General features: G+C 42.6%; 1 protein-coding gene across 1 annotated transcript in view; it reads left to right on the top strand.

The window, feature by feature from the left end:
• Nucleotides 1-23,854, top strand: part of LOC310765826 (P-selectin-like) — a 36,707-nt gene extending 12,853 nt beyond the window's left edge. Inside the window, exons 6-18 of the mRNA XM_083621380.1 lie at nt 191-370; nt 1,481-1,666; nt 3,197-3,382; nt 10,121-10,306; nt 11,713-11,898; nt 13,578-13,763; nt 14,291-14,476; nt 15,055-15,240; nt 16,914-17,099; nt 17,944-18,066; nt 19,651-19,681; nt 20,872-20,927; nt 21,575-23,854. Coding sequence (XP_083477506.1) covers nt 191-370; nt 1,481-1,666; nt 3,197-3,382; nt 10,121-10,306; nt 11,713-11,898; nt 13,578-13,763; nt 14,291-14,476; nt 15,055-15,240; nt 16,914-17,099; nt 17,944-18,066; nt 19,651-19,681; nt 20,872-20,926 — 1,877 coding nt within the window. The 3' untranslated portion in view covers nt 20,927; nt 21,575-23,854. The remainder of the gene's footprint in view (nt 1-190; nt 371-1,480; nt 1,667-3,196; nt 3,383-10,120; nt 10,307-11,712; nt 11,899-13,577; nt 13,764-14,290; nt 14,477-15,054; nt 15,241-16,913; nt 17,100-17,943; nt 18,067-19,650; nt 19,682-20,871; nt 20,928-21,574) is intronic.
• The last annotated feature ends 3,237 nt before the right edge of the window (nt 23,855-27,091 follow it).

The raw sequence follows: 27,091 nt of genomic DNA, 5'->3' as shown, positions 1-27,091 counted from the left end.
TAGTTTTCAATGTTTGATATGTTATTGTGTTTTTAATATTCTGTTGGGAGTTGCCCAGAGTGGTTGGGGAAACCCAACCAAATGGGTGGCATTAATAATAATAATAATAATAATAATAATAATAATAGCCAATTCCCATCATGCATAGCACACACATGCCTGATTGAATCCTCTCTTCTCTGTTCCTTAGCTGTCCAGTGCTGGCCATTAAGAATCCCTGTTCATGGAGACCTCATCTGCTCTCACAGGAAATTCCAGTACCAGACTAGCTGCAACTTTAGCTGTGCAGAGGGCTTTCTGCTAAGTGGAGTGGAGACCACTAGATGTGAAGCATCTGGAGAATGGAGTTCCTTGGAGCCAATATGTCAAGGTTCAGTTTCCTTCTAAATCCCATTCCGATATTATTGTCTCAGAACTCTCTAGTACTTAGAGGGTGTACGATGAATATATTTGGAGATCTAGCTGTAGGCTATCAAATGCCAAGACCAGAAGTAGATACTGACCTGGAAAACTAATTTAGATGCATGGAATAAACATTTTGTACATCACTTTCACAAACCTGGAGATTCCAAATTACTGTTGGTGGTCATATTGCATTTAGGGTTGTTAACTTTCCCCCCTTTTCTTTTTGCTAATCCTGCCCTGTACCGTTTGCAGCAGCCTGACTTGAAAGCAGGAATGTTTTCTGTTATAGAGATATGGAAAGTTTCGATTCCTTGTTTTCTGTGTATCAGGCTGCTGTTTTGAGGCACAGAACAAGTAAAAAGTGAGAGCCTTAACTTATCTGATTCTAAAAATCAATCTATATACTGCATCTATATCTTCAAAAACAAAGGGATTATGTGGTGGGATTTGGCAGAGGCTGGCTGAGCTACCCTAATGGCAAGAGGCAGGGCAAACTGGAGTGTCCTGCCTGGTATGGGATCAGCTGTTGTGCTATAGTGAGTTTTCAACTGCCAACATTTGCTTACTTATTTGGGAGTATTTTTACCCTGCCTATTAACCCGAGATGGCCACCTGCTTAAGATGAGATTCCTGCATTGCAGGCGGTTGGACTAGATGACCCTTGGGGGGGGGTCCCTTCCAATTCTGCGATTCTAAGAACATAAATGTTTTTGTTTCTAATTGTTTTAGCTGATTTGTGGCTAATTCTAGACTCTCTCTGCACCTGTGAAGGCTACGAATCCGTGGAAGAATAACAATCTGATTTAATGTTACTGTTGGAGATTGGCAGAGGGTCCCCCAGTCAAATGGGGAATGGGTCTGCTTAAGTCAGTCATCCATCTGTGTCTAGCAAGAGCTAGGGGGAGGGGTCCCTGTAGGAGGTGAGGAGATAGGCTGGCATCATGCAAAATGTAGTAGGTGAGGCTCATGGTTTATAAACTCTATATACTAAATAAATCTAGTGCAAGCAGACCCCTTGCATCATGGTTTTGGAGATTTCTATTTCATTCTAGTTTACCCCTTTTTCTTTCTTTAGTTAAGCAATGTCCAGAAATCGAGTTACCCACAAGAGGAACCATGGACTGTGTAAATCCAGTGGGCGACTTCGCTTACAACTCCACCTGTGATTTTGGTTGTGAAGTTGGCTTTCAGCTCCGTGGCCCCAAGACGTTGCACTGCAGTGCATCTGGCCAGTGGACATCCTCTGTACCTGTTTGTCACGGTATGGCATCCATATAGACTTTTGTGGGCCTCTAGAGGAATTTAGTGTCTCAGTTTGCTGTTACTGGTCTGCTGCAGCTACAGTTGCCGTGTTGAATAGTCCACTTAACCCTGCTGTGTAGTGATTGGAAGACTGGGCAGGACCCAAGGCCAAGAACTTAGTCAGTGAGCCCAGAGAGATACTATGTTTTACAGTATGTTGCTGTCCAGAATTTGTCAATACACAATCATACACAATAACACTTGCCTTGACACACTCGGCTCCTCCAGACATCTTTTTTCATGGTGCATTCATGACTATTTGTGCTCATGATGCTATCAATGCAGTCACACACATTCCATCTTTCAATACGGTTTGCATCTGCAAACGTTATGGGGCAGTTGCACTGCTTCATTTCCAATTAGTGCATATCCTGTAACTTCCTGCTGAAGCCCCATAACTTTTTGTACCACAAATGTTCTGGTTTTTGCTCCACTTTTATTGTCCCATAGCCCCTCCTGTCAACAATAATGTGACAGCATCGGGAAAGCATTACAGAACACATGGAAGCAGAATAAACCCACCACTAATGTTACAGATGGGTAGCCGTGTTGGTCTGCCATAGTCAAAAAAAAAAAAAACACCTTCCAGTAGCACCTTAAAGACCAACTAAGTTAGTTCTTGGTATGAGCTTTCGTGTGCATGCAGAAGTGTATCTGAAGTGTATCTGAAGAAGTGTGCATGCAGAAGTGTATCTGAAGAAGTGTGCATGCACACGAAAGCTCATACCAAGAACTAACTTAGTTGGTCTTTAAGGTGCTACTGGAAGGGAAAAAAATTTTTTTTTTGTTTCCACCACTAATGTGCTACTCGTGTCTCAAGAACATGTTGTAGAACACATTGCAATATAAGACCAGGCTGGAGGGGCCCACCACCATCTAACCTCCTTGCAAACAAATCGTGATGAATGCTCAATAAACAGGTCATCTGGCAATGTCCCGAGAATCAGGCTAGACCCGATGATGGTAGTCCCTAACTGGTTCCTGGACATGAAGTCCATGTGGGGTGCTTGACTGGAAGCAGTTGAACCCTTTCTTATTTTCACTTCCACACTTGCTATGGACTTGATGCCAGATCCACTTTTAATACAGAAGTGTTGCACTATTGCATGAATCTTAGAATCATAGAATTGTAGAATTGGAAGGGACTCTGATGGTGTTTGATTTTTTATCGTGTTTTTAATATTCTGTTGGGAGCCACCCAGAGTGACTGGGGAAACCCAGCCAGACGGGTGGGGTAGAAATAATAAATTCCTGCAATGCAGGAATATGCAGCTGTCCCAGACGGGGATTGAACCTGCAACCTTGGCGTTATCAACACCGTGCTCTAACCAACTGAGCTATGTAGTTCCACCCTGAGACTGAACACAGACGCTGTATGCTTTCACCTCTGCTAAACTGTGTGCAGGACATGAGAAGCAATTGCACCATTGAACCAGTTCCAACTCTCAACTGTTGCCTCTCGCCTGATTTGCACATCTGCTTTCCGTAGCTGTTCAGTGCCAGCTGCTGCAGCCTCCTGCTTATGGTAACAGCACCTGCTTCGATTTCCATGGGAAATTTCAGTACCAGTCTCTCTGCGCCTTCCACTGCGCTGAAGGGTTCCAGTTACTTGGAGAAAAGGTGACGGAGTGCACAGCATCTGGAGAATGGACAGCGGCAGTCCCAGCTTGCCAAGGTGAGGCTGCTGGAAGAACCACCATTCTTAAGCTTCCAGAAATCCACTTCTTTGGGTATGAGGTGGTGGAATAAGGATAAAATGACATCTTTCCTGACTTATTCCAGAAGCCATAGTTCCTAGAGAAACGCATCACCTGAATATACTAACTTTTAGGGCTAGCACTTCCGGTCAAGATGGCGGCAGGCTAGGCTGTCAGCTCCAGAGCTCCATAAATTTTAACTGAGTTTTAATTGATTTTATCTCGTTTTAACTTGCTTTAGACCAAGTATTTTATTTTTCTTAATCACAACTGTTTCTTTTAACTTTTAACTTGGAGCTTGAGAGCAGAAGAATGTTGAGCTGTGAGCAGAGAAAGTGCCGGATGAGTCAGCGCTTTGCAGATAAGGAACAATAGACGATACCATTAATCTTGAAAGCCTGTGACTCCCACGGCAAAGGAGCTCAACAAATTGGTTTTACTTACTTGCCTAGAGCAGCAGCAGCCTTGACGCTGCCCTGTCCGCCCGTCACTCGCTCGCCAGGTCTCTCCACAGTCTCACGACCACCTGAGACTGAAAGAAAGCGGTGAGAGTGGAAAGCTGCGAGGCTACGAGGCTTTGGGTTGCTGTAACTACACTCCGAGAGGTGAAGAAGAAGTTTTCGGCAGAGAGGGGTGAAGAGAGAGGAGACGGAAGTTTAAATCAATCAAACAAAAGCCTGGAAGTTCACAAAGCGGTGAGACCTTCTGTTCCAAGTAAAGCCTGCCTGCACTTTTCCCCGGAGACCGAATAGGGGAGGGATGCGGGACTGGATAAAGATTCAAATTGAGAGCCTTTCCCTCGAACAATTGATCGTGAAGAGGGCTGAGCTGAGATGATCTACTTGAGCCCTCAACAGGGGTAAATCTTTATCAGAATCTGACTCTTAATATAGCTCTCCAACGATCTGCGGAGAAATCCCTGGAGTTAAATACTCAGCTGTATAGCTAAATCATTGACTGTGGTAGGAAGTCCCCTTCTTCTCTCCTGTATTATCTACATTATTTAGCTCATATCTACCGTAGCTATGGGCAAGAGGAAACGCCTCAGAGAAGCAGAGGAATTACTGCTTCTCCCTAGCCCTAAGCTACAAGCGAAAGAAAGAACAGACCAGTCAAATTTTCAAGCAGCAGTTACTACATACAATAGATTTCTCCCACTAAGTGACTTGGATGTAGCTAATAACATTCCCAAGTCCCAAAATACCACCTTACACGCTTGTAATCTAATGAGCACTCCCATCAAGGGCGGGCCCGATGTGGATGGGAAAAAGATCCGGGATAAAGAAAACCAGCTGGGAAATGAGTCCTCCCATTTACAACTAGTCATTAGAACACTGGACTGTATATTTAAAAAGATAGACTTTCTGACATGCTCAATCTCCAAGCTAACGGAAAAAGTGATGGATATGGATGCCAAAATTGCCTTCAAAAATAACTACCAGAGGGGACCTCCAGTGATAGCCCCACCAAACTCTGGGGCAAAGGGGATGGGAAAATACAAACTAAACGATCTCATGTGTAAGCAAAATCTAACATTGCAACCTAAGAAGATATGCCTAACGATAAGGTCTGAGATATGGGACTGGTCAAGCTTGGAAGGAGCCAAAATTGCCCTAAGTAAAATCCTGAGAATAAGCATAGTTCATATTGATCTTTATGCTTTACTTCCGCTAACTCAATCAAATGGCTCTTACAAAGTTATTTTAGCCTTCCATTCACTGAGAATACCCTTATTAATAATAAGACAAAAATGGAAATTTATAAAAATAAAAATCATACCCACAAGGGTTTTTGCGGACAGCATAGTAAAACCACTACTTGTGGAAAAAGAGAAAGAGATATTAGATTCAGAAACAAGTTATACAAAATCGTCAGACAAAGAGATGTTGCTTTCCCCACAGAGAACGGAGGAGATTGCCTGCAGTCCACAACCAGGAACGAACTTGGGTGGTTCCAGAATATCCATTGATGAAAGCGCCCTTATGAATTCATTTGACGAATTACAGTCACAAGAAAAAGAAAAAATAATAAATAAATTAGACAAATTAAGGGAGAAGATGTCTCAGGCCAAAAGCAAAATAGGAAACAAAGAAATTCAAACCAACAGGGCCATTGGAGGCTCAGTGGACCTTCTCAAATTTAGCCCACAGCCTCAAAATAGGTCCATAAATTCCAAGGCAACGATACAGACAATCGTCTCGCCACCCCTATTAGTTAATCTGGAACCAGCTCTTCCTGCACCTGCTGGAATGGTTATACCTGCTAAAGAACAGCAAAATGTAAACAAAATCTCGACACATTCCTCAATGCCTGACCTGGAGTCATCATTATCGGACGGAGAATCTCCAGCTGATGATTTAGAAGTTCAATCCGCTACCGATATGGACTGGACAGAAGACCCCTTGGGCCATATAAATAAGATGATATACCCACGGAAGGAAAATCCAATAATAGTTAAAACTTGTACTGACCTAATCTCTGCTCCCCTAGGTGATAAGCTCTCTGATAAAATAAGGGATTTCAGAGAGGAGACTAGACCAAACCAGGACACTACCCCTATAGGATCGGGCGAGCAGAGCATAATTACAAATAGCTCAAGAAGCACACCTGTGCCAAAAGGAGAGAAGTCACCTACTATTAGGCAAAGGAAAATTACTGACTTCTTTAAATTTGACAACCCACCAAGATCAGCGTTCCCCCCTTCTCCATTGTGACTACCCAAACCTCAGTCAAATCCTCTCCCGTTCTCCCTTTTAAGCTGGAACATAGCAGGCTGGAAGGGGAAAAAATCTGACCCGGACCTTGTAAAATTAATAAACTCACACCAAGTAATTCTCTTGCAGGAAACATGGGAAGAGGGGAGAGTAGATATTAATGGTTTTGATGTTACATCATTACCGGCATGCCCATCAACTAAAGGAGGCCGGCCTAGCGGAGGATTAGTTATAGCAATTTCCTTGAAAATACAGGCAAAACTCACGCTTGTAAATGCTTCCACCTTTGCAATTACAGCCCTGATTACGGGGAAAAACTTTGAACTTGCTATAACAAATGTTTATCTTCCTCCTGGAGGCAACATTGCAGACTTATACAATAAATGGGGAATCTTGGAGGAACATCTTACTCTCTGTCACTCCAAATACCCCAATATACCCAATGTTGTAGCAGGGGACTTCAATGCTCGCATTGCAACAAACTGGGAGTCCTTAATCAAAGCCAAATGGTGGATAAGCCCAGAATTCATTAATGACCTCTCCCTCCATAATCAAAGACTTTCCAAAGACAAAAGGGTAAATGAAGCAGGAACCCTTCTTTACCAATTGGCACTACGTCTAAACTTAGTGATTCTAAACGGGAACTGCCCGCCTGACGTACCGGGTGAGTTTACACACATAAGCTCCTCTGCAAACAGTGTCCTGGATTATATGTTAGTATCTCATGACATATTCCCCAAATTTTCCCACTTTAAAGTTGAAAATATTCATCTGAGCGATCACCTACCGTTGGTCGCCACAATGACTATAGACTGGACCCCAGATGGAGATAGACACCCAACACATTTGATTACGAACTCAGCATTGCAAGTCAAAAGTATAAAATGGTCTGAACTACAGGCCCAAAAATACTCAGCATATTTCCAACAACGACTAAAACAAGCATACTCAGGCTTAATCGAGGATTATTACGATCATGATCAAACTCTAAGACTATTCTCGAACCTGTCGGAAGATCTAACGTCTTTTTTCTCTGTCCCGACGCATAAAATAAATCGAACACAAAGGAAGATAGGTGCACTGTGGTTCAATAGTGCTTGTAAACAGGCTAGACAACTTCTTGGTAACATATACAAAGAGTATAAAGCCTCCGGGGCAACGGTCCTGCCAAAAGAATATTTCCAAGCAAAATCGGCCTACAAGCAAATTCAAAAGGGAGCCAGACAGGAATGGCAAGCGAATCAATGGCGGGCAATCATAGAAGCCTCATCATCACGGAACTCCAGACAATTTTGGCTCCTGGTAAATAAAAGAACTAAAAGATACCCTTTAACTATTATCCCTGCCCCGGTTTGGGAATCTTACTTAAAAAACTACTTTGCCACAACTGACTGTACTGTTAACACAAGAGATGAATCTCAAGATCAGCTTCCCCTCTGGCCCCCCACCGATCCGGAAGACATCCATGACTTGATCGTTAAACTTAAAACAGGGAAAGCGCCTGGACCAGACCTGATCCCGGCAGAAGCTATAAAATACCACGCGGACTGGTGGGCCAAAGCCCTGGCAACCATCTTCGATGCCGTTAACAACTCTGGAATGATCCCGGAAGTATGGAAGGACGCTGTTATCGTTCCAATCCACAAAAAGGGCTCACCAGATGACCCGGGGAATTACAGAAATATCAGTCTGCTCTCAATAGTGGGGAAACTATATGCCCGCTTCCTGTTGAACAGACTTATTCAATGGGCCGAAGAGAAAAAATTAATTGGGCCCGAACAAGCTGGATTCCGCCCAAAACAGTCAACAATAAATCATATTCTAATTTTACAGCATCTTGCCTGGAAATATTCCACCCCAAAGGGTGGCCAACTCTGTGTGGCATTCATTGACCTAAAGGCAGCATTCGATAGTATCTCCAGGAGCATCCTCTGGGAAAAACTCACCCGCTGGGGCATCGACAGAAGGCTTCTCTGGCTAATAATCAAACTCCATGAGAACTCAGCGGCTAGAGTGAGACTCACCCCGGAGGGCGATCTCACCAATTCAATTCCCATTAACAGAGGTGTCCGACAGGGTTGTATATTGGCTCCATTCCTGTTTAATTTGTTCATAAGCGACATGAGGACTCCCCTAATAGAGGCTCAAGAAAGGATTCATGCACCCCGCCTAGCACTTTATCGCTGCCCTTTGTTACTATATGCGGATGACGCTGTCATCCTTTCTTTTTCTAGAGTAGGTCTTATGAGGGCCTTAAAAATTTTTGGATCATATTGTAATGCAAATTCCCTTACAATCAATTATGAGAAATCTAAAATTCTAATTTTCTCAAAGAGCCGGAAACTCCATAATTGGAGAATTGATGGGAGAGTCATCGAACAAGTCTATAGATTCCAATACTTGGGAGTCTGGTTACAACATAACCTTAGATGGAAGGCCCATGTAGCCTATGTTACAAATAGAGCCAAAGCTATCTCCTTGGCGATCTTGCGATTTTTCTTCACCGATGGGGCCCTTCATATCCCATCGGCGTTGAAAGTCTTCAAGGCCAAGGTGATCCCGACAATTGCTTATGCCATCTCAATTTGGGGGACTTTTGTCAACTTATCCCACCTAGAGGTTATTCAAAATCAGTTTTTAAGAGGGATATTGAAACTGCCCAACTGTGTAAGTAATACAGCGCTACGCATGGAACTTAATATTGTATCCCTGGAAAACGCTCTGTGGAAGCACATACTTTGTCACTGGTTATCTCTATGGCACAATCTCCCAAACTTGTACTTGATACAATGCATGTGGAGAGATGATTTCCAGAGCCCATGGGTAAAAAATTTACAACTGAAAATTACGGCAATGGGAATCTCCCCATCCAAATTACTAGAGCAGGATATAGTTCCAGCTAAAAGAACAGTAACCTGTAAACTAGAGGAGATGGACTTGCAGCAGAAAATGGTCTTGGGCAATGGTACCTGCTCACCTCTAAACCTTGGTTTATTACCCCTCTTAAGGCTCCCAAACTATTTGAATTCCTTAACTTCTTCGGCTCATAGATATGCTTTTGTAAAGGCAAGATTCAACACCTTCCCATCGAACGTGCTGAGAAATAGATTCTCCAATGGACAGATATCGCTCTTATGTGATTGTAATTGTGGGGCACCGGAATCGTTGCATCACATAATTTTTGATTGTGCATTTCATTCATCGGCCAGGAGCAAGTTTCTTGCTCAATATCTAAAGGGAATTGCCGATGATACAAATGAAGCCAAACTGAGATATCTACTAAATGATGATGACCCCTTAAGATCACTCATGGTTGCCAGATTCTTGATCAGCGTTCTATCCCTAAAGAAGAGAAACGGACTCCTGTGCGGCTCGGATAATCCCTCTAAACTATGATCTATGTTTTAGGATGTAATTAGGTGATATCACCATTGATGTCTTCTACTAATTTATGAGTAGAGGGCGATGTTTATGTTACAAATTTAGTGTAATGTATGATGTTGGTCTTTTGTTTTATTTTGCTTTGGTTCTTGTCTGTTTTTTGTAAGTTTTGGCGGTTTTAAAATTGGAGTTTTAAGTACATTATGTTGGTATGGGAAACTGTTGTGTGATGGGCCAATGGCCGTAATAAAGTTCAATACAATACTTTTAATTCACAGTTTTCTTAACAATTGATGCGTTCCACACCTTGGCCTCCTGGCCACCAACACATTTGCAGTATACAAGACATTTACACATACCTGAATAAACACCAATATGTGCAAGGGGTAGAGGTTGGGTCAAAGGAATAATACTCTGCAACAGCCTTCCCCCCCCCCCTTATCCCTCCTGGCTCCCCCCGCCCTTTGCCCACTTGTATCTCTTCTTCTTCTGTATCCCATTGTTGTTGTTGTTTCCCTGTATTTTTGTTGGAAGCTGCCCAGACTGGCTGGGGCAACCCAGTCAAATGGGAAGGGTATAAGAAATTATGATTATTACCATCATCACCGTTGTCATCTTCAGCCATGCAGTGCCACAGTCTGGAGACCCCCAAGCAAGGGAGGATGACCTGCTTTCATCCAAATGGAGAGTTTGCATTCCAATCTACCTGTGAGTTTGCCTGCGAGGCTGGATTTACCTTGGCTGGAAGAAATTCAACCCACTGCTTAGCAACTGGGAACTGGACTGCTCCGTTGCCAACATGTCAGGGTAACTAAGGTCTTTTCACTGCCTGTTTTTGTGATGAAACTCTGATCTGTTTGGTCAGGGTCTTTCAAGGCTGAGCACCTCCAGCCTGGCTACCTTATAGTAACCTGGGCTGCTTCCAGATGGTCCTTTCTTATAGCCTTTTCCTCAGACTTCATATGGGAGCATGCATATCACAACAGCATCATTGTTTTGAAATTATCTTCCTTTCATCAATTTCTCCCCTTCTGATTTCTTAGTGATAGGAAAGATATAGAACAGCAGTGCAAAGAGCCCTTCGGTGTGGATGTGTTTGTGTTGCTTTGCACTTTTGCCACTGGGACTTCGGGGACTGTGGTTTTTGACACAGGAAGTGTCATGTGCCACAAATTTGGCTTTTGCTGCCTGTATTGTAATACTGGTTTTCATGGGTTGGGGAAGGTTTTCATGAGAAGAAAATGTGGGTCCTATAGAATGGAAAATCAGGCACTTCTTCAAATGCTGCTTTCTCATGCTTGGGGGTGGGGCATCACATTGCCTAAACATAATGTTAAGTGCATGCGATGCCTTTTTTCTTGAGCATGAGAAAGCAGAATTTGAGGAAGTCCTGATGAGAAGAGACAAAACACAAGGCTGTTTTTCAAAATGGCAAAAGTAAGGTGTTTCTTGGCTTCTGATGGAAAGCATATTTTTAAAATGTGCCTGTGGTTTTCAATTGCCACCTTGCAGTGGTAAGCAAAAAGGGGGATTGATGGATTAATCTCTACATTGGTCAATGAGACTTTTGCATTTTTTTAATTTCACACGTGTGGCGGGATTGGTTTATTAAAAAACAAAACAAAATAAGGAACACATGCAGATACAGTGGTACCTCAGGTTAAGTACTTAATTCGTTCCAGAGGTCCGTACATAACCTGAAACTGTTCTTAACTTGAAGCACCACTTTAGCTAATGGGGCCTCCAGCTGCTGCCGTAGCGTCGGAGCCCAATTTCGGTTCTCATCCTGAAGCAAAGTTCTTAACCTGAAGCACTATTTCTGGGTTAGCGGAGTCTGTAACCTGAAGCGTATGTAACCTGAGGTACCACTGTATATGAACCACCTGCATGCATGCACATGTTTCTGTGAGAGGAATGAGTTAAATACTCATTCCAGACACATCCTGTCATGATCCATGCAGATGAGAAAAGGTGGGGTCAAGCCAAATAATTAAATGTAAAAAGAATGGTGGTGTAGAGGTTTGTTGAGCAGCACCTACCTTATATGCAAGGGAGAACTTATATGTGCAAGCACCCCTGAAATAACTGCCTTCATTTCCCCCCAGAAGAATAGGTCTCATTTCATGCCTGGACTTGCCTCTTCCTGTGGCTGGGAGAATCTGGGCTGAATAGTTCCTCCTTTCACCAACACTGAGCATTCTCTTTCATTCTAGTTATTGAGTGTCCCAAACTGAACGTCCCCAAGAATGGAGAATTTGACTGCTCTCATCCACATGGAGACTTTGCATACAGCTCCAGCTGCACTTTCTCCTGCAATACAGGGTTTGTGCAAGTTGGAGCAGAGCAACTTCAGTGCACAGCTCTGGGAATGTGGACGGAGAAACCACCCTTATGTGAAGGTCAGTGCTGAGTATACTCTTGGGAATCAGCTGGGAAATGGATGGTAGCTGAGTATATAAAACTGAGATGTTGCATTTGCTAAATTGAAAAACAAACTGGATCCTCTGGTGTCATACTTCCACTGATACCAGTGGCAACAGCAATTCTTGATTTTTCTCCAGGTTCATACAAGATCTTTCTCTGAAACTTGGAAATCTAAACAAAACTGACTGGGTGCCCTGGAAGATTATCCTTTGCTACTTGCAAAGGAACAGGACACAGAATGAATACCAAGAACTGGGTACTTATTCTGGAGTGATCACAGGGGCAGCCTTCCTTAACGAGGTCACAGACTGATGTGGAAATAAGGTCACTAATCCATAGTGTCTAACGGTGAATTACTGTAGCACACGCTCCTCCTGAAAAGTATGAAACCTGAACTTTGGGTGTGTAGAACAACAATACAGGCTTTGGGTGGTGGTGACTGTACTGTCTCTGGGGTCCATTCACTGTAGCAACATTCTTAGTGGCATCTGCTTGGCAGTTCCTCCATATGCGTTCTACATACAGTATGTCCTATGTTCTACCTCCACTGTCAGAAGCAGTATGCTGGGAATCACAAGTGGGGAGAGCTTAGACCCCATAGTCATCATGTCGGTCACGGTGAGAGCAAGATTTAGGACTAGATGGGCTAAAGAGCTTGATCAAGCAGAGCTATATCATCTGTATCACTCTCCAAAATGCTGAGAAGAGGTGCAGAACACATTCACTCCAGACATGCAGACAGCACAGCCCCAGATGCACAATCCATTTATTTTTAGCGCACCCAATGGAGATATAATTGCCTTTGACTAAATACAATTTAGGATATAAGTAAATTAAATTGACATAATTTTATTGGCCATTTAAGACACATCTCTGTATGGATCTGTGTTTCTCTGGTACCTTTTTATGCTTAGAGTAAGATGTAGAGCTGGTTGGCAATTTACTTGCCGTTGTGTGTATATCAAGAGGGCAGACTCTTGATGTGAGTAGAAGAGGCCATAGCTCAGCGGTTAAGATCACAAGCTTTGCATTTTTCCATTTCTGGCATCTCCCGATTAAAAGGATCTCAAGCAGCAGCTGCAGAGAATAGGACCTTTGCTTGAAATTAACTTTGGACTGCTGCCCGTTGGGGTATAGCACTAGAGAGCTCAGTCAATGGACATGCTGCAAGGCAGGTTCATACGGGAAAACTGGATCTCATAGATAATAATAGTAATAATAGTTTATTATTTCTGTGCCTCCTGACTAGGTTTCCTCTGCCACTCTGGGCAGCTTCCAACAAATTAAAACACAGTGGGATATCAAACACTGGAAACTTCCCTATACAGGGCTGCCTTCAGACGTCTTCTAAAAGTCAGATAGTTGTTTATTTCCTTGTTAATTTCCAGATTTCTTTAGCACTGATGTCCTGGGTGTCAAAGCTTCAAAATGTGCTCAGTTGCTGTAGCAGCATTTCAGGAGGTGCCACCTCACCACGCGAGCATGTGGTTCATCGGGGGTGGGGTGGGGAGGTGGAATTAACCACCATCTATCTGCAGGCTGGCCCCAATCCCAAAGTTAGTACCTTTCATTTGATATCATACAATGCAAGCTGAATTTGAAGTGACATATTTATTTGGGGTGTATATTGATAAATCTGTATTTCCTATTCCAGCTGTCCAGTGCCCATCCCTGCAAACTCCAGACAATGGCAAGGGAAACTGCTCTCATCCATACGGCCGCTTTGCCTATCACTCCAGCTGCATCTTCTCCTGCAACTCTGGCTTTGAGCTGGTTGGGTCAGAGGAGCTTGACTGCACGGATCAGGGAAACTGGAGCAGAGATGTGCCTATTTGTGAAGGTAGCCTTGCACCCTCGTCAACTGTTCTTTGTACCGTTTTAAAAACTATTTTAGTTGTTTTTATGAAACATTTGTAAATTGCCTTGACAAAAATGTGAACGGCAAGACATAGATTAATAAAACAATAGCAACAAATAGTAATAGATATTTCATCTGCATTGAGCTCTCCTGTAGCATAAATATTCTCTTCACGGAGGCAAGTCCTAGGCTCTGTGGTTTAACCCACAGCGCCACCCATGTCCCTATACTGCAGATAGTTATGCAAATAAGGGATCGAAAGTGACGTTCAGTGACTGGATAGTTACAGAAAATGGTTACTGTTGCATTCTAGTGGAGCTCTATATAAGCAGGCTGGCTGAACCCTTTAGTTCAGTTCTGTTCTGGCCTGTGAATAAACAAGAGCTGTTTGAAGAATCGCTGTGTTGTCTGATATGTTCACCCACAACTTAACACTCATCAGTGGATTTTCTTCAGTTTACCATATCTATAACTTTGGCTTTGTTGCTTACTTGTCCTTTTTGCTTCAGCTGTTAAGTGCCCAGGTCTACCTAAGCCCGACAATGGCCACTTAAATTGCACCCACCCTCTTGGGCACTTTGCATACGGCTCCAGCTGCAACTTTTCCTGCAGTGCTGGGTTTCAGCTGCTTGGACCAGAGATGCTTGACTGCACAGCTCAAGGCCGCTGGACTGAACAACTGCCGCAGTGTCAAGGTCAGTGCCAGCAAAACAGGGACAGCCGTGTTTAGGGAAGTTTTTAATGTGTGACATTTTAATGTATTTTTAATCTTTGTTGGAAGCCGCCCAGAGTGGTTGGGGAAACCCAGCCAGATGAGCAGGGTACAAATAATTTATTATTATTATTATTATTATTATTATTATTATTATTATTATTATGCCCTCCAGAGGTGACTGAACTCCCAACTCCCATCCCCCCAGCCAACATCTGGAGAGTGCCATGTTGGCTGACACCTGCAGTAACTGCATTTCCCATAACTCCTCAGAGTTCAATGCGTATCACTGGAAATTAAAGTATATGACAAAAATGCCACAGGTCTCCTATTCCTTGTAAGGAAACTGACCCCCTAAAATGCTCTTTCAGAAGCTTTCTGCATTGAAGGAAGATCAGAACATAAAATAATATAGTTGCATTTTGATATCTTGGATACTTGCAATACGGTCACCAGCCAGGGGAAAGAAACACTTTATAATTTGAATATGCAACTGCTGCAGTGCATTGTGACTCATCCAATATTCATGTACATTAAATAATCTGCACATTCCTATTCCAGCTGTCCAGTGCCCATCCCTGCAAACTCCAGACAATGGCAAGGGAAACTGCTCTCAACCATATGGCCACTTTGCCTATCACTCCAGCTGCATCTTCTCCTGCAACTCTGGCTTTGAGCTGGTTGGGTCAGAGGAGCTCGAGTGCACAGATCAGGGAAACTGGAGCAGAGATGTGCCCATTTGTGAAGGTAGGGCTTCCAGATAACCTTGGTTCCTTCTGGGATAGGCTTGGACAAACAGTGGGTGCTGCTTGTCATAAGGTTGCTCCCCAGAATTGGATTAGGGCTTCTTTCCAAGGGTGTGTTGTGTGTGTGGCTATCACAGTGGCTTCAGAGGCCAAAATATATATCTTATTCAACACTGGAAGAGTGATACAAAACGCTGTAGGCCAGTGATGGCCAAACTTGGCCCTCCAGCTGTTTTTGGACTACAACTCCCATCATCCCTAGCTAACAGGACCAGTGGTCAGGGATGTTGGGAAGGGCCAAGTTTGGCCATCACTTCTGTAGGCCTACCCCACTGGCAAGCTCCTTGCATGTCTTATCACGCTTTCAGTTTCTGCCTTTGAGTTTGTATGGGAAATGGCAGTCAAATTTAGGGCTAGTTAGCAAGTATAGGGCTAGTTAATGCATTAAGGGATTAAGACCACAGAATATTATTATTATTATTATTATTATTATTATTATTATTATTATTAATTTTTATATCCCGCCCATCCAGCTGGGGTATTGCTGGACTCAGGTCATGCTCTCTCACCCCCTGTGAAGGAGGAAGTGACGCTTCTTTCTTCATTCTCCTCCACCATGTGAAGCTTTAAGCCCAGATTGCGTGCTCAGAAATATTTTTCTGTGTTTTGTAAACCCAGTATTTCTACCTGTGTTCTTCTTGCTGCTGCATGGAATAATGCATGAATCTGACATTTTGAGTTTGTAAGTAAAGCATTTAAACTTACTAATAGTGTGGTCTGTTTATTGCAAAAGGGGTAGAGGAGGAAGCACTGAAAGGAGACTAGAATGTGATGTTTAAAAGGTCTAACAGCCTATTATTTCCATGCTTTACTGTGCAGCATGATTCTGTTATTTTAATACTCTCCTGGGTGCTCACTCTTGCTGGAGAGTGTGTTTAGCCCCAAACTTTGGAGTTAGAGATCTAGCCAAGTCTTTAATTATTACCCAACATGGGTGAACTAGATTTTTTCTACCCCACAGTTTCACTTCCTATTTTACTGCACATCAGGGTATTCCATTTGGTTTCCCCACTTAGCAGCCAAATATTATGTCCAGCCTAGTGTTTGACAGTAACATCCTTGGTTTTGGGTTATTTTTCTGATGGTTTATTATTATTATTATTATTATTATTATTATTATTATTATTATTAATTTCTATACCACTTTATATTTTTAAGAAAAAATTCTCAAAGTGGCTCATAAGCTACATTAAAACATCAAATTAAACAATCCAGAATAAAATATATATTCAAAGCAACATATTTAACAGTAAACTGAAATATTACATTGCAAAGGAGGTCAACAACAGAATACACATTTAACACAGAATAATTAGCAAGAGAATAAAATATTATTTCAAGCATAGAACATATCTGCCACTGTTGCTACCAGTCCTGCTGATTGTGGTTCCTGGAGAGTGGCAGCTGTGGAAGCTCAGGCTCAGTTATCTGGGTCTGCACTAAGAGACAGCCAAGACATATCACATAAATACAGCTGCCTCTGTCACTTGTCAGTTTTTATTAAGCCGTTTGTCTAATTCTTACAATGCTATATTTAGGAATAGCATAACATTCCTTTAATCCAATGTGTAAAGCAAGTTTGTGGTTCTTATTTTCTTCCCATCCCCCCAACAGCGATAAAGTGTCCCCACCTGAAGGTTCTGGGGAAGATGAAGATGAACTGTTCTGGTCCCTGGGACTCCTTCAGATACGGGTCGACATGTCTCTTCCAGTGTGCTGAGGGCTACAACCTCAATGGAACAAGCAGCCTTCAGTGCCAGGCCGATGGCCAGTGGTCTCCCGAGATGCCTGTTTGTCAAGGTACCTGTAGCCCCTTTTCAAGGGGGCTTCCAGATGGGTGGCTTCTAGCCCTATGTAATTCTTCTTCTTCCACTGTAAGCTATAATTACCGATTGGCTTTCCACACAACTGGAAAGACTGTGATTTTCCTGTGAATAGTTTCTGCTAAAATGCTTAGCATAGAAGCACCCTTATTTTTAAAAAAGAAAATAATTCCCAAAAAAGTTGCAGAACTGTCCTGGGGCTCAGGAGGAAGGAAATATTCTGCTGGCATCATGGATGGTAGCCAGTTGGTTGTACCAACACCTTGGTTTGCTGTAGATTTGCAGAACTATTGCAGTTGGTGGCACTGCAGACATGTGAAACATTCTTGTTAGAAGTAAGACCTGCACTGATAGTTGAGGAGCGTTCTTGGATGGAAGGTTTTTATAAAGTCTGGTGCAGGTGGCTTGTGGGATCAGCTGATGGTGTCTAGGCTGGTCTTGGCTGGTAAAACTGGGTAGCTGTGGGAGCAAAGTGCTGCTCGCACAGCAGAGGTACCATCTTCTGAGGAACATTGAGGGGGTTCTGTGTTTGGCCTCAGCAATGGAGGCAGCAGCCCCCTTTATAAAAAAAGATTGAGGGGGCCCACAGAACCTCGGCCCGCTGGAGCCAACGCCTACATTGTACAGGAAGGAAGGGACTCTGAGAAGACAGAACATCATACAGGTGACTATATTGCCATGAAGTCTCTCTGTCTTGATCACAGTCTGCAGCACTTGGATTTGTCATGCTGAAGGTGCCAGACCATAGAACTGGAAATGAAGAACCTAAGAAGAGCTTAGGGGACTCAGTCTCTAACTGTTAGGTTTGTTATTCATTCCAGAAAATGTTGCCCCTTACTACACAAAAGCTCTGCTTTATACTGGTGGAGCCACAGTATCAGCTGTTGCCCTCGTGCTTTCTGGGAGTCTGATCGCTCTGGCTATCAGACGCTTCAGGAAAAAAGGTAAGAAAACCCAGGTGCCCCAACTTATTTACTTCCCCCAACCTGGTCATGTTTTCAACTTTTTATTTTGATTAACATCGTTCTGCCCGGACGCTGAGGTCCAGCGCCGAGGGCCTTCAGGTGGTTCCCTCATTGCGAGAAGCAAAGCTACAGGGAACCAGGCAGAGGGCCTTCTCGGTAGTGGCGCCCGCCCTGTGGAACGCCCTCCCATCAGATGTCAAAGCGATAAACAACTACCTGACATTCAGAAGACATCTTAGGGCAGCCCTGTTCAGGGAAGTTTTTAATGTGTGACATTTTAGTGTATTTTTGGTCTCTATGGAAGCCGCCCAGAGTGGCTGGGGAAACCCAGCCAGACGGGTGGGGTACAAATAATAAATTATTATTATTATTATTATTATTATTATTATTATTATTATTATTATTACATCTTCTTGAGGAGCTAGATATGCAGAAAGTGCTGGTAAAGTTATGTTCCACAGCACTTCAGGCTGTGTGTGTGTTTATTGTCGCAGGGTGACACTCTCATGTAAAAACAATCCTTCTCTCGTGTTGTAAATTTGAGAGATGTTTTGTTGTAGGCTTATTTCTGATATGTTTGACATGCAGGCACCTTTTTACATGGCGGGGCTGGGGATTTAAAAATGTCTCCCCACTTACATTCAGAAGTGGCACAGTGGTGCAGTGGCATTCTGCTACCACCGTTCATTCTGTGCCACAAGCAACACCTGCAGCTTATGCACCTTGTGATATATGGGTGCTTTCAAATGGGGCCTAATATCAAATAAGTCATTTATTTCCCCTACCTTGGAAATTAGATTTTTCTCTCTGTGTGCATTAGTTTCCACACGTACCCTTTTTTTCAGTCATGGATATTCATTGCTATTTCACTGTGTGAACAGAGCTTAGCAAAATGTCTCTGGGTTGTTGTTAGTTGTCTCCTGTCCTCCCCCCCCCCCATCCCCTCCTCCTCCAACCTCCACTACCTCTATTTTTGTTGTTGTTCTGGACATGCATGCAGGTATTTCTATACTGATGCATCGAAAGCATGCAAGAGTGCAAAGCCAAATGTCACCCGCCTTAGTTATCATGTTTCACAATGGGGGAAAATATAGTGTTGTGGGGAGATTTTTGGGGTGAGGGTGCAGTAGCCATTTCCATTTAAGAAATGTTTTAATTCTGAGGTCTGGGAATCATATAACCGGTTGACTTGTTGCAAGTTTGTTAGCCAAGGATCTTTTATAGTCAGGATGGCCAGAGCATTGTTTGCTGTACATATTTCTGTGTCTGGAACTGGGGTGAAACTCAATGGAGAATTTTGTGCCAGAAATTTTCTGTCTAACCAGTCTCTCAGGATTGTTGTATGAAGAAAAACCCATCTGACTCCCTCTGCTTTTTGGTGGAGTGGCGGAATGCAAATGGAATTACTTCATCTATCACTACTTTGTATTTGAGAACAAATCACTGGTATGTTATCTGCTGCTAACTGAATTTAGCTGCTGAATTTAACTGCTATAACTGAATTTCTCTTTCTTTTTTTCTCAAATTCTCTGCACCATCCAATGGCAACTTTGACTCTGTCAGGGGAAAAGAAAAGGCTCCTTGACCATACCAGGTACTATGAATTACTACATGAAATTAGACCAATCTCTTTTTTCTAGTATTCAAAAAGAATGACTAATAATTTAATGAGGCATAAGATTTAATGTACCAGAGTCCATTCTGACAGATTCGCAAGCTGTTTTGAAAAGAGAGGTAAAGATTAACAAACACACAGGGAGAGTAGATCTGTCATTCAGATCTGGTCAAACAATTTTAGTTAACAAGATATGTAGCATGATCCTAAGCATATTTACTTGGGAGTAAGTCCCATTGAGACAAATGGGGCTTCCTTCCTTCCTTGTATGTTCATGGATTGCATCCTCAGTCATTCAGCATCTGAAAGCTCAGGTACAGCTGTGTCCTGGCACCCTCAAGCCTTGCAGGCAGAAAAATACTGTGCTCTACTTCCCATGAAATGGCCAACCAAGATTCTGATTCAAGCCAAAGTGAACGGTTGTCCAAATGACCTCTGTCATCAGTCTTGTTCCTCTATCCAACCCCAAGGCTTCTTTTGTTTCAGTACAATGACCTTTCTTCATAGCTGAAATTACAGTTAGGAAAGGCTGAACTTCTGGTGCTTTTCTCACCAACTCTTGTTACTCAGAAACATAACTTTAGGCAACAGCATTTGAAAAGACGAACACTTCTGAAAGTCAGTACAATGAGGGCCACATTGCTGCAAGGGCAGGCAAATTACAGGGTGGGCTGATCCAGATGGTCTTTTTAATGTGTTTTCATGATTATTTTGCTCTTGATGGAATTGGAATGATAACAGGCTCCCACATTCAAGTCAATTTGCACCTTCTTCAAACTTACCAGACAGTCACATGTCAGCAGCAGCATTCAGTGTATGTTCTATAGCTTCTTGCTGACTTTTTCATTTCACAAGTGTTCCTATTTTTATAAATTTTGGTCCTACTTCTTGTGCTATTTTGCTAGGCCTGGCAATATACCAAATAGAATTTGCTTAGGTATACTTCTTGTTGATATTGGATACTGGCTTTCTTCTTCTTCTTCTGGAAAACAAAAATGGGGTGGGGGAGAGAGAAACTTGAGCTAGGGCATCCTGGTAATTTGCTGAGTTAAAATTACTTCCTGCGGGAACAGAAATGGAGCAAAAGTGCCTTCTGAGCATTGAGCCCTTTGTTCTCCAGGCTACACCAGCTCTAGAAAAACAACCCTCTGTTTGTATTGCCTTTACAGTGATTTGGGAGCACCTGGTGTATTCTCCAACGCAGGCTTCAGCTCTGCTTTTTAAGGTAAGCCTGCCACTGTGTTGCTTTGATATGTTTCAGACCCACTAGCCCAGTTCTCCTTTCTGAATCTGAGCATCTTGCATTACACTCCTTACAGAACACTTTTTAATTCACTGTATTGTATTAATGTGATGCTTAGGATGCCAGTACTTTTATGCCCTCTTGTGGCTGGTTTATGTGTGTCAACTAACTGAACTGGGTTGCTTCTGTCCCGGGGCTCTTTCACGCTGCTAAAGCATTGCTCTTCTTACACTGTTAGGTGGAAGTGCGATTATTACTGTGGTTCCACATTGCATGCTTAATCCTCTATGTGGTGTTGTGCTCAAAAATTACTCAGAAACTTCAACTGGACCAAAATGCAGCAGCTAGATTACTGACTGGGGTTCCACTTAGTTCTCATATAACTTCTGCTTTCAGACAGCTGCATTGGTTGCTGGTTTGTTTTATGGCCCAATTCAAGGTGCTCATGCTAATGTTTAAAGCCCTAAATGGCCCAGGTCCCAAATACCTGAAACACCACCTCTTTCCTTACAGACCATCTCAGACACCACTTTACATTGGCTTTTGACCCTTGAGATGTACATTTTTAGAACCTACCTTATTTCTGTGATTGTAAGCTGTATTCCTACATTTCATTTGTATCCACACAGAACTCATCTGGATCATGTCCATGGAAGAAAAGTGCTGATGCAATGGGACTTTCTTGCAACCACATTAATCTGTGCCACCACTGTCAGTGAGAGCTTCTGCTGCCTGGTTGCTGGAGATGGAATAAATTCATGCTTCGGAATACCATGGGCTGGCAGGGAAGTGTTCTTGTCCTCAGGTCCTGCTTGCAGGCTTTCTGCAGGCATCTGTTCTGCCACTGTGAGAACAGGATTCTGGACTAGTTGGGTCACTGGCCTGATCCAGCAAGCCCTGCTTACATTCGTGCTTCCAGTCATCATCCGCACTGTAGTGTTTAATGGATTTCAAATTGTCTCAGCATTTGCCTTCATCACCTGTCTATCTCAGATGACCTGCATTCTTCTTATGCTGTCAGACTACTGCCAACTCTCAACATTAAGAACAATTATCATTAAAAGGTCTTGCAAAGATGCAGTTGCTGAAAAACTTTGTCAAAAGCTGCTGTAAAATATTTCTGGACATACTGATTTCTCTTTCTTCACCCAGACTTGGTTTCAGATCCTGTTGTAAGGCTGCCTTTTAAAAAAATACCCAAACATTAAAACAAACGTGGGGATCACTGCCAAGATATGACTAGATCATGTAATATGCACATACCGTGCTAGTAAAACCTACCTTTGCCTTGCTGTCCAGACTAGGAAAACATTGTTAATTTGTGGGCACAAACTATACCATGGAGAATGCCAGCTGCCACTCAGAACAGGAATGTCTATTTTTTAAAGCAAATGAAAGAGAACATGCTCCAAAGCTGAATTCTGCAGTCAGCACCACATTCTGCACTTGTAAATTTTAAATTGACTGCCTATGAGGCTGCAGTCAGATATTTCTAGTGTGCCATTGAATACATGGCAGCTTAAAAAAACTTTTCGTATACTTTGTTAGCACAGGTAAACCTAGCAGCTTAGCAAATTTTCCACTGGCTACCAGCTATATCCACAGGTAGAATAGAAACACATTCAAATCCTCATTCAGCTCTGAAGCTCATTAGGCGAGGTTGGCCTGTTACACTTAGCCTAACCTACCTCACAGGCTTGTTGCTGGGATAAAATGGGAACTAGGTACGGTTCCCCAAGCTTCTCGGTGGAATGGCAGAATAAAAATGTAGTAATGTCTGCGGACAAACGCCGACTCCCCCGGCCTGTAAAGCAAGATGAGCGCCACAACCCCAGAGTCATCTGCGACTGGACTTAACTGTCAGGGGTCCCTTTACCTTTACCTTTAATGTTTCTCCCCCTCAACGTTCTTGGGATTTTTCCAGTAGATACTGTGCTCTGATACTAGAGCACAATAGATTAATAGATCTTAAATATATCAGTAGGCATAGTAGCACATCTAATAAGGGACATGATTAAAACAAACAATTGCACCAAAGCTATTTTAATATTTGGCATAGATACAGAAGAATATTGAGCTCAGAATTCTCAACAGGGACAGCTATATGTTATAATGAGAAATCAAAAGACAAATGTATGCTAAGTGATTTGCAGTTACAGAGAGAAAGTGAATTGATTTAGTGGATAAAGTTATTTAAAGATAGAATTTTGAAGTCTTATGATTACTGAACTGAGACAAATCCCTAATTTCTTTCAGTATTTGCAAACAACGTATTATTAACTGTCTAGTATTAAATAAATCTGACCCTCTCAGAGAGAGAACAGTTCAAAGAACTAATATCAGAAGACCATACACAGCACCTGATTAAGTACATTTTGCAGTATAATAATACTGCAAATAGATGAATAAAAAAATACCCATCAACAGAGCTGGGAGAGGAAAGTGAGAGACATGATCCGTAGGTGTGTGGAACTAGCAGGAGAGACAAAGGGCGATGTCACCCCGATTCTGAACCCTTACATTACTTGTTTATTGAGAAAGGGGCCATGTGGGTTTTATGCATTGGTGCACCAAGACACTGGAAAACAGCATCTTTCCCCCTCTTTTTTGCATTTTCAAAAACAGGAACAGAGAGCATATTTAACCCCCCTCCCCTTCCCCATCCCACTTACAACTTCGTACCAAATACAGCATATATACATAGACCATATGACTTCCCTTCCTCACTTTTCCTGGTTCCTTTGCTTTTTTTCTGCTCCGCGTGAGCCACATTTTAAATCATCCAATTTGTTATCTATTAAATACACCATCTATTTCAACTCTGCTGGATTTACTGGAGACCTGCAAAGCTATGTATCTGTCTATACTGGTTCTTGAAATAGTCAATAAACATTATCCATTCCTCTTTATATTCCTTATCTTCATTTTCTCTTATCCTGTTCGTCAGACCATCCAGTTCAGCATATTCGAACATTTTACACTGTCATTCTTCCTTACTGGGGACTATGCTTGTTCTCTACCTTTGTGCCAATAAGGTTCTAGATGTAGCGATGGTGTATAGTAATAAACTCTTTGTTTTTTTGGGACCTCCATTGTTACCATCCCCAAGAGGAAAATCTCAGGTGTTTGGGGGAAAGTTTTTAAAATATCTTTTCAAATTCATTATATATAGTTTCCCAATATTCCTTAATTATTTTACAGGACCACCACATATTAATAAAAGATCCCACAATTTAATTACACTTCCCATATATACCTTTTTCTTTTTTAGACATTTTTGCCAGTCTGATGGGTGTTAAATACCATTTGTGGGACATTTTCATCATATTTGCTTTTGTCACATAACATGCTGTAAAATTCATATTTCATAATCAATACAGTGACCCACATCTTTTGTCCGCTAAGTCATGCTCAGTTTCACAAATTCCTCTTTAGTTTGCCACTCCAACAGCAGTTTGTACATTTTTTATTATACTTTTATATTTGTATCTAATAAGTCTGGTAAACTGAGACTTTTGTTCTGCAAAGCCATTTTTCCTATCTATCTTAAACAGTTCATTAATCTGATGTACCTGTGGGCTGTAGCCAATCTGTAACCAGATTTCTTAATTCCTCAAGATTTCTGAGTCTTGGTTTCTGGCCTGAAGATCTAAAATTTCACTGCACTGCCTTGACATGGAGCTCGTTTAAGGCCCTGCTGGGGATTCGCCAAGCTTTCCCGGCCTTACTCTGGGATTTTATGAGGTCACTTTGCCCAGGCAACTCTCCTCTGCTCAGATAGTTGGCATTGAGGTGTGCTCCTGCACATCTCTCGACCCTCTTCTCAACATGACAAAAAATGGAAGTGGAAAACAGCATCATTGAGAACACTGTAAATATCTAGGGAAGAAATCTGATTTGTTATTATATATGATCTTGCTTGTTGTATATAAATATATGATGGATTGTTTTTCTCTCCCTATTTTTTACCTTGCTTTCTTTATGGATTACATGAAATTTCGATGTATTTCTACAAAGCCATCCTCTGTGGTGAGGAAGATGGGATTCTGTTTCTCTAGTGACTGGTTGGGTTTTCCTGCAGGGGCAAAACTAGGCTTTATTTCACCAGGGTCAAAGACCCAGTTTGGCACCCCCCTTGCACATTTGCATACACACACACACAGGCTGGGAGCCACAATGGTGCCCCTTTGGAGGCAAACGCCCCCCCCCCCAGCTAGCCCCTCCATAGCTATGGCTCTGTTTCCTGCATCTCTTTCAACATCTGTTTTCAGTTTAATCAAATTGACACAGATGCACATGTTTCCACTTGGTTGAAAGGATAACCACTGGAGCATGCCAATTTGTGGGCTCATCACATTGCATTCAGTTGTATACCTTGAGATGTCAGTCTAGGGTACCTGAGAGAGGAGAGCTATAGTGACAAGCACCGCTGAAAAAACAGCCCCGATGAAGTAGCAGGGAATAGCAGAAAATAACAATTGATCCACCCACCCCAAACAAACCCCAAACAAACCATCTGCAACCCTGAGACCAATTTCTCATTTCTCAGATTATTCCTAAATTGGGTGAATCAAAATTTACAGAGAGAAAGAACCAAGATTGGTGTTGCTTGAAAGTAACGTCATGTGGACTATACAAATTAATGGGAATGCAAAGTGCTACAAAGAGTAAACTCTGGTGTGGATAAATCTGTAGTCTCTCTCTACCACCCCCACAGCCCCACCCTGTGCACCTGAAAGTACACTTCCCGCTTTCCCTTGGGGTTATAGTGAAACACTGGGTGCGTGGTCCCTGCTTGTTCTGTTCCATCCATCAAGGCATTGATCCTCAAGGTAAAAATGTCCATGCTTAGTGTGTTCATTATATAGATAATGAAATGTTTTACTTCAGGGGACAGAGAATTTTGAAGATATTTTCAGTAAACTCTCACTAAAGCGTCTGGAGCTCGTTCTGGTCTCGTGTACCATGATTTTGGGAAGTACAGTTCAGTCTCATTAGGAAACATTATATCTTCGGAAACCAAAGGCTAAGGAGTAAACCCTACACAAATCTGGACTGGAGTCCCTCAGGTGGTTGGATGGTGCTGTTTACAACCCCTTCTGACAACTCCTGCAGCCCAACTGGTGCCTAACTCTGCTTTCCTTGGAGACACATCTGCAAGGCCAAGAGAGGGAGTCTTGTCATCTGGGAAGCCCAGGACCTCCAGACACACTGCCCAGTCTTGCTCCCTGGAGAGGTCACTTTGGGACTGCTGACACCCTTGCTTGACTTTTGACCTCACCCCCGGAGGCGCACTCCATTGCTTCTCAAGACAGACAAATGCCAACATTAAAAAACTATTTGAAAGAATTTTATTTCATTCACAAAAGAAAATCTGATCATGATAAAGGTTTTCAGACAATGCATGACACGTTTATTGATCTAATTTTAACATTATTTGTCTACTTTAATGTATTGTTATATATAGTATATATAGTTTATAATAATCAATAAGGGGGTGAGGTGGGAATCAGCTTTGATTGTGGAACTAATGGGTGGGTGCCATGAATATGGATCAATTTACACAGGTTTCCGGAATCTTGTGCATGTGGCAGTAAAGACTTTTGTGATGGAGAGTAATGCTGAGACTGACCTTGTTTTTCTGACAGAGGGCGATGATGGCCCTGCCTCTAACCCATCACAAAAGCCATCTGCAAGACAAAAGGGTAACCTTTTGATGTCACACTGGGAAATAGATGTCCTTTTTTGGGCAAGGTGTTATGGGAACAAGGAAGCGGAAATGATAAGAGCTCCGCATGGGGGCTGAAGGTCAGAATCACCTTGGCAGTTTGGCCAAAGGAAGGCTGGGACAGAGGCACGGAGATGTCTTGGAGTCCAGGGCTGCTTTGCTTTCAGGAACCAGCCCCTTGTGAGATGTAATACTGCGCACCTCTCCATCCCAGAGCCAAGCTCTATATGTGCGAAAAACCATACATCCAAAAGACACTGCAGTGTCTGTTGTGCCTCATTCCAAGGAAGCACAAAGCCTAGTTAATTGCCAAGACTCCTAGAACTTCGCACCCCTCAACAGACATTGGCATGACCTATCACAATATCATTCCAGAATGTGCCTATAGGTTCACGTTAAAATGCACAAACTGGATGGA

This window comes from Podarcis filfolensis (assembly GCF_964270895.1).
Source record: "Podarcis filfolensis genome assembly, chromosome: 6".
Taxonomy (NCBI): domain Eukaryota; kingdom Metazoa; phylum Chordata; class Lepidosauria; order Squamata; family Lacertidae; genus Podarcis; species Podarcis filfolensis.
This window is presented reverse-complemented; position numbering and strand designations above follow the sequence as displayed.